This window comes from Notothenia coriiceps, unplaced genomic scaffold (assembly GCF_000735185.1).
Source record: "Notothenia coriiceps isolate Sejong01 unplaced genomic scaffold, NC01 NC01_scaffold00035789, whole genome shotgun sequence".
Taxonomy (NCBI): domain Eukaryota; kingdom Metazoa; phylum Chordata; class Actinopteri; order Perciformes; family Nototheniidae; genus Notothenia; species Notothenia coriiceps.
Window position 1 is genome coordinate 1 of NW_011368490.1, and position 7,076 is coordinate 7,076.

The 7,076-nt window shown below is 41.8% G+C and overlaps 1 protein-coding gene across 1 annotated transcript; it reads right to left on the minus strand.

Annotated features, from left to right (window-relative positions):
- Positions 1 to 474: 474 nt before the first annotated feature.
- Positions 475 to 1,774, minus strand: LOC104963206 (NADPH oxidase activator 1-like). The gene is made up of 3 exons (XM_010791776.1): positions 1,660 to 1,774; positions 1,268 to 1,391; positions 475 to 1,163 (listed from the first exon to the last, which is right to left on the minus strand). The coding sequence occupies exons 1-3, from the start codon at positions 1,744 to 1,746 to the stop codon at positions 1,057 to 1,059; spliced, it is 318 nt and encodes a 105-aa protein (XP_010790078.1). The 5' UTR covers positions 1,747 to 1,774; the 3' UTR covers positions 475 to 1,056.
- Positions 1,775 to 7,076: the final 5,302 nt, after the last annotated feature.

The window sequence follows — 7,076 nt, forward strand, 5'->3', positions numbered from 1 at the left end:
TGTAACAGGATTTTGGAATGATGACCTCTAAAGTGTTTCCCCAGGCTAAAGAGGCCTAATGAGCAAATGTACACACATTTCCACCTATGACCAATGTATTTTGTGGGTTGTTTGATGTTGCTACTGATTAGATGCTATATTTAAAACACATCAAAATCACATTTTTGAAAATAAACCCATGTTTTCAAGAATCTGATGTGTACTTTATTTCCTGAAGTGTTAATGATTCACCCCAAAATTGTTTGTTTGATGTAGATCAGCTAAACAGCACTGAAACAGTGTGAAAAATGACCATGGAGTACATTTTCTCTCTCAAAGTGTTGAATAAACAGCTCTGCACAGTGACACTAAAAGACTGACTAAGAGTACATTTTAACTCTCTGAGGGTTCTAGGTTTACACTGCACATGTTGGAAAGCACTCAAACAGTGTCAAAAAAGTACCAGTTATAGTGTATATTTTGACTCCCAAAGTGTTCAAATCTGACTCTTTATTTGGAGTTTATATTTTACACTTTTGACAGTGTTCAGAGAACACCAAACTCTTGGACCTGTATACACCCCGAGACTGGTGTTAAATGTACTCTTATAGAGTACAATGTACACTGTGGTTTTCGCTGTGTATGTTTATTCATGAAAGAGTCAAAATGTTAAGAAATTAAAATGTACAAAATATTTACAATTAAAGATAATGAATCAGAATAAAGTCCCTACAGTAGTAGATACTGTAGGCTCCATTGGAACATCAAAGTTGCCAAACCAGGGTGATTGTATAAATATTACACGAGCATCATACTGATACCACATTGGATATAAATGTCAAAAAGTTCAATCAGGTCAGTATGGACCCTCAGTTGAATATTACAGTGATACAATTTAAACATACTCTTCAGTATCATAGAGAAATGTAACATGATTCAACATATCCTCATTCAACAGTTTTACACCCACTCCACAAAAATATTTTTAAACATGAAAAATTCGATACGAAGTCCACTTTATGCCTGCATTCTCAGGAAATAGATTTATTAGGGATGACTGCAGTTACACGTCTGCTTTTATAACCCGGAGCTCTGGGTGATGTTGGCGTTCTCCCTGTAGGCGAAGCAGCCGGGGAAGATGCCGATGTTTCCTGCACTGTGTCCCTCCAGCCACACCTCATTCACTAAGAGAGGTGAGAGCGACACATAAAGACTCACACTGGAACACAGAAGGAAGCAGTTCTATGACATGCACATTCAGTTTGAGGTTTACCCTGCTGTGCCTCACCTTCACCCAAGATGTCGATGGTGTCTCCTTCGCTGAACTCCAGGTCCTCTGGTCCCTGAGCAGTGTAGTCGTACAGCGCCACCATCTGGTGGAGGATAGAGCGGTTGGCCAAGGGGTCTTCTTTCTGAAGAAGCACAGTAAGGGGGTTAATCCTGTATTAGATTATTACTAAGAGAAATCATTCACTAAATTGAATTTGGGCAGGACACTTGCAAACACATTTTAAAGGATCCAATGCTAACATTGTTAGATAATTAAGTCAACCAATATATTGCAAACTACAAAATGATTCTATACCTCTATACCTTGGCATTTCAAATAATAAAAACAGGTATAGTTTCCATTGGTTACAGTATTGCTATATCATAGTATTCATTAGATCAGATCCTCACCTGACACCACAGGGTAACTCTGCCAGCCTCAGCCACATCTTGCACAGTACGGCCTGGCCCCCCCTCGCCCCCCAGAGGGATTAGCATCTGGGAGCCATGCTGCTTATATCTGATGACACAGTGTTATGGGTTATGGCTGAGGAATAGATGATATGTTGAGGGCATCAAAGGGGAAACATTGGTTTACAGATGATAGGAAAGAGTTGGAGCCATTAACAGCCTCTTGATATATGATGGATCAGACAGATATATTTGAGTTAAAGCATTATTTATTAAATATGGTTTTTAGAACTTATTATTTATTTTTATTTTTTTAACAACTTTATTTTTCTGTTCTTCAGAAATACAGTATGTCCAACATTTACGACAAAAAGTTGCAAACCCCCTCACATACCACCCCCCTCCCCCTCCCGGTGGTATTCCCCAATGTATAGACAAACATACGACAGAAAGATAAGTAAATAAATGAATGGTCTTAGAAATCAAATATAAAAAATATATAAAATTAAAAGTAACCAAAATAAATAAATACAACAAAATAATGATGACAATAGACAGTATTCGAGTAAATATTCAGATTTCAGGTCTCCCTTGAAAAAGAGATCAATGATCTCAATGGGATACACCTGGATAAATAAAGGTATGAAATGGAATGAATAATAAAACATCACATACATAACCCAAACAAAACATTTTAGTTTATGCTATTGTTATTGCCAGCCTTCTAAACCTCTAGTGGCATTGGGATATACTGTATATTTTTTAAATCCTCTGGAGTAGAGAGAGGAGCTGTGGATTATTGTTATTGATTAATGCATCAGTGTTTCTTAGGGTCAAAAACACTAAACTCACAACTTAAAATGAATTTAGTTTATTTAATAAAAGAGCATATGTTCAATGTGAAAAGTGACAGTAGTTATAGATTATTTGCAATTTGGTGCTATATATATATTTAAAAAAAAAAAATTACATATACAGTATTATATAACACCTTGAATTTCAGGGGGGGGGCGCGGGGCTCCGTTGGCGCCCCTCCAAGACAATGGTAGGGGAAACACTGGATATCTTTAATCAACGATAGAGTTTTCCCCCCCTCAAAGGTGATTGGTTCTCTGCATCCAGGTATTATTATGATTCGAAAAGTAACGGAGCGATTTTATCCGAGCCCAAACAACTTTGACCGGCCAAATTACGTCAGAATTATCAGCATTCAATACTTAACAGACCTACTAAATATCAGGTTTAACTGTCAGGAGTAGTGTTGTCACGATACCAACATTTTGGTTTCGATACCGATACCAAGTCAAGAATTGCGATTCCGATTCTTTTTCAATACTTTTCTTAAAAAAAGGGAAACAGTCTTAAATGTAATTATTGTGCTTTATTTCACACCAGAACCATAACACAAACTTTTAAACAATGAGAACAATAAATAAAATAAATGACAAGATTTCGTATTCAATAAAATTAATACATTTCTTACAGACAGGCCGTGGTGTCCGTAGGCTTGCCCTCACTGTCAGAGATATAGCTAAAATACATCAACATTTCACTTCTGGCGTCTTTTTTGTCAACAAGCTGAGGCGCAGTTGCACTCCCACTTGCAGCCATGCTTCTCGTTTTCTCACATGCTCTGGCAGCTAGCGCGTGCACGAGAGAGGGGAGGCGCTTGAGAGGGGCGGGACTGCAGGCACGGCTGCAGTGCAGGGATTGGAAGCAGAGCGCTGAACACACACGGCTCTTATTAAAACGGCGCATTGTCACTGGAGTACTTTCCCCCGTCATTCTTAAAGTACCGATACTAATGAAACGGAGTAATCGTAACGTTTTTAACGGCAGGGTATCGCGGTATACCTTGGTACACCGTGCAACACTAGTCAGGAGTCAGTGTCTCTCCCCCAAACTCACACATATACAACTCAATATGAACTGAAGAACCGCATGAAACTAGGCAAAGAGCCGCGTGCGGCTCGAGAGCCGCGGGTTGGCCACCCCTGCTGTAGTGTGACAAGGTACGTAAAAACTCCAAGCCCACAATCAAGGACCCCAGAGTGCCCAGGTCAAAAGTCAAAGAAAAATTGCAAAGTGAATCAGGTGAGGGATAGGCCTCTAACATGGGTAATAAATAGCGACCAAGTTTTGTCGTATTTGTAAATTAAACTGATATGCATATAACTGCATATACTGCATATGCATATAACTGCATATCTCAATTTGTTCAAGTCTGACTCCAGCATCACTGCCCTGATCCAATGAATATAGGAAGGGGGATTCTTTCCTTTCCAATTTAGCAGTATGAGACGGCGGGCATGCAACGACGCATAGGCAACCGCATTTTTGTGGAGGGAGGAGAACCCTAGTCCTGTGTCAACAGTTCCACAAATAGCTGTTTGAGGGTTAGGAAACAGTATCCTGTCAGATATTGCAGAGAGTGACCAAAACACAGGAGCTTCCTCTGTTTCCAGGCTTCCTCTGAGATAGAATCACCAATATCTCCTTCTCATGCATCTTTAGTTTTGTTCCATGTGGGAGGGCAGTTATTCAGAATCAATGTATATATTTTGGACACAGCCCCTTTATTAAATGGATTCACATTAAGAACTGAGTTAGCTAGGTCTTTAGAGGGTGGACAAGGATATCCTGGAAAATGTTTAGACGCAAAAGACAGAGCCTGGAGGTATCTAAAAAAGTGAGATTTTGGTATGTTGTGATCCCTACACAAGTGCGTAAAGGATGCAAAACTGTCTTCTTGAAAATAGAACAAGCCACTTCTATGCCAAACAGCAAATGCCATGTCCAAACGGGATGGTGATTAGACATTATTGGCGAAAAACTGCATATGCTTTTCAGATTCAAATGTTTCCTAAATTGACCCCAGATCTTAATTGAGTTTTGGACCACTGAGTTTGAGTTAAACTCGCTTACTTTAATATTCAATGGAAGGGGGGCAGTTAAAAATGAGATTGGGGGACTTCCGATTTACACATGAGGCGATAAGCAGCTAAAAAGAGGAGCTCCCGGCCGAATAAGTTAAAAAAGGAAGAAAACCCCTGTAAATGCAATCCGAAGTTGGAAGAATAGGTCATGAGCCAATCAGTAAGTAAGAAAGGAACGGAGAGAAAGACGAAAGTCGAAAAACTGTCGGGAGAGATGCAGGTCCAGATGGAACACAGTCAGCCGGCTAACGCTAAAGCTAGCAACGACGAGCAACCTAGCTGGGTGTCGGCGCTGCAGACTAGCTTAGATGCCATGCAGGCTAAACTCGAGAATGCCCAGCACAACATGGATGCTAAACTGGATCAAATTGGCAGCCAAATGGAAGAGAATCTAAGAGGAGTACGTGAAGAAATGGGACAACTGAGAGAATATATGGACAAACACGGAGAAGATATGAAGCAAGGACTTGATAGCTTCAGAGAGGAAACAAATAGAAACTTTGAGACCGCTGTGGCGGAGATGCGGGCCCAAAGAAGGATATTGAGATCTTAGAAGAGCGTACGGCTGGGGTCGAGGAGTGGAGTACCGACGTCCAGGACATTCTTACGGCCTCTCTTGAACAACAAACCAAGCTCCAAGATAAGTTGTCCGACCTAGAAGGGAGGTCGAGAAGAAATAATGTACACATTTGGGGGTTGAAGGAGGGAATAGAGGGAGACTCGGTCTCCGAGTAAGTCTACAGGTTAATTCACAAGGAGCTGGGAATGTTGGAGGATATTAAGTTGGAGATTCAAAGGATGCACAGGGCACTTACTCTAAAACCACAACCAGACAAACCCCCAAGAGCCATTATTTTCAACTTCTTGAGGTTCGAGGTCAAGGAGAACATCATCAAGACGGCCTGGCAAACGGTGATGGAAGTGAAGGGACGGAGAGTGACACTCGACCGCGATTACTCTGTGGAGGTGGCGGCTAAATGTCGGAAATATGCGGGGCTCAAGAGAATTCTCAAAGACAAGGGGATTCGGTTTCAATCTCCAATGGACACCCTGAGGGTTTACTGGAACGAAGGAACTATGGTGTATAAGAGTGCTCAAGACGCGGCGAGGGCGATGCGCTAGAGAAGCTGGCAGGTGCTGGACCCGGGAGAAGAGCGCAAGTGGACCAGACTTCGGAGACGAGAGCGGGGAGACAACAACGAGATGCGAGTGAGGGAGGACCGGCACCGTATTGGGGGTGTTGAGTAGTCTATAAGGGAACAAGATACGGCGTTGAAAACAATGAAAAGACAGAAGGATGAGAGGTGACACTGACGGGCCACGGTGATTAGAAAAAGACAGAGCACAGACACAAACAGATTTAACCAAATTACTTATAAACGCTATAGCCTTTTATTTTGTGCCCCGAAAATCATTTTGAAACACTGCAGTGATTGAGTAAGAAAGGTTGTTGTTCTATCTCACACAGTGGTGGAGCCCCGATGGATAAACGCCCTGTCGCCCTACAACATCGACCCACCACACTGCCCCTGACCGGCCTTTGGTTAACAGTCACTGCACCCCAACTTCCTATCATCCGGTTGTGACCATGGAGAAGTCGGGCCGCAGCTTACTTGGCTGGGTAGAGCATAATTGGTCTGAATAAGCCAGGACCATTTTGATTCCCCTACGTTGCATTATATTTCCCTTCAAAGCATCTTTTCGTTCCCTCCATGTCACAAAACACAATAGGTATAGTGGCAGCAACCACTAACCTAAACAAATACAAATTAAAACATCAAAACTTGGTCTTACAAGGTTTTCGGAGGTTTCAGAACTATCCCCCTTTCCCCCACTGGTGGGTGGGAGGTAAGGCCTCTCCTAATGAGAGGGCCCCCCCTAGTGGCGGAGATCTCTCCTGTGGCTGATCTCCCAAGCTCCTTATAATTGTCCAGCATTCAGTTTAAACTCCGGAGCTCCCGGCCGGAACTTTGTGAACATTTTTCATATGTGACCTGCTCCATCGAAATCAGTCGCAATGACCCGAAGACACATTTTGAGTTGTATACACTGTTGGAAAGAGGAGATTCATAGCTTTCTAATAATATCAGGATTGTTTTTGTACTCCAAATATTAAGCAAAATATGTCACATTATATAATGACTGTCACCGAGTCATCATTTTGAGAAAAAGGCCTTCAAAGTTTCCTCTTCTCTGGATCGATCTGATTGATTATTAGCGGAGCAAATGATCAAAGTAGTAACGGAGGGAAGATATTTTCGTTTGGATTACTGGTCTGGGGGAGCTCGCGAGTGTTTGTGTGTGTGTATACGTGTGTGTGTGTTTGTGAAGTTTTGCATTTGTGTGTATTGTCGTTTTTCCCGGGGAAAACACTCACGAGAAACACCGGCTGTTGTTATGCCTGCTGTGACGTTAAGTTACTCCGTTCTCCGCTTGTAATTATGCCGTTACAAGCTTCAAAGTTGTATTTATCATCTGAAT

Coding starts and splice junctions, on each gene's coding strand:
- LOC104963206 (XM_010791776.1), bottom strand. CDS start 1,746: ATGCTAATCCCTCTGGGGGGCGAGGGGGGGCCAGGCCGTACTGTGCAA. Junction 1,392..1,659: donor GAGTTACCCTGTGGTGTCAG/GTGAGGATCTGA, acceptor GTGCTTCTTCAG/AAAGAAGACCCCTTGGCCAA. Junction 1,164..1,267: donor CATCGACATCTTGGGTGAAG/GTGAGGCACAGC, acceptor CACCTCTCTTAG/TGAATGAGGTGTGGCTGGAG.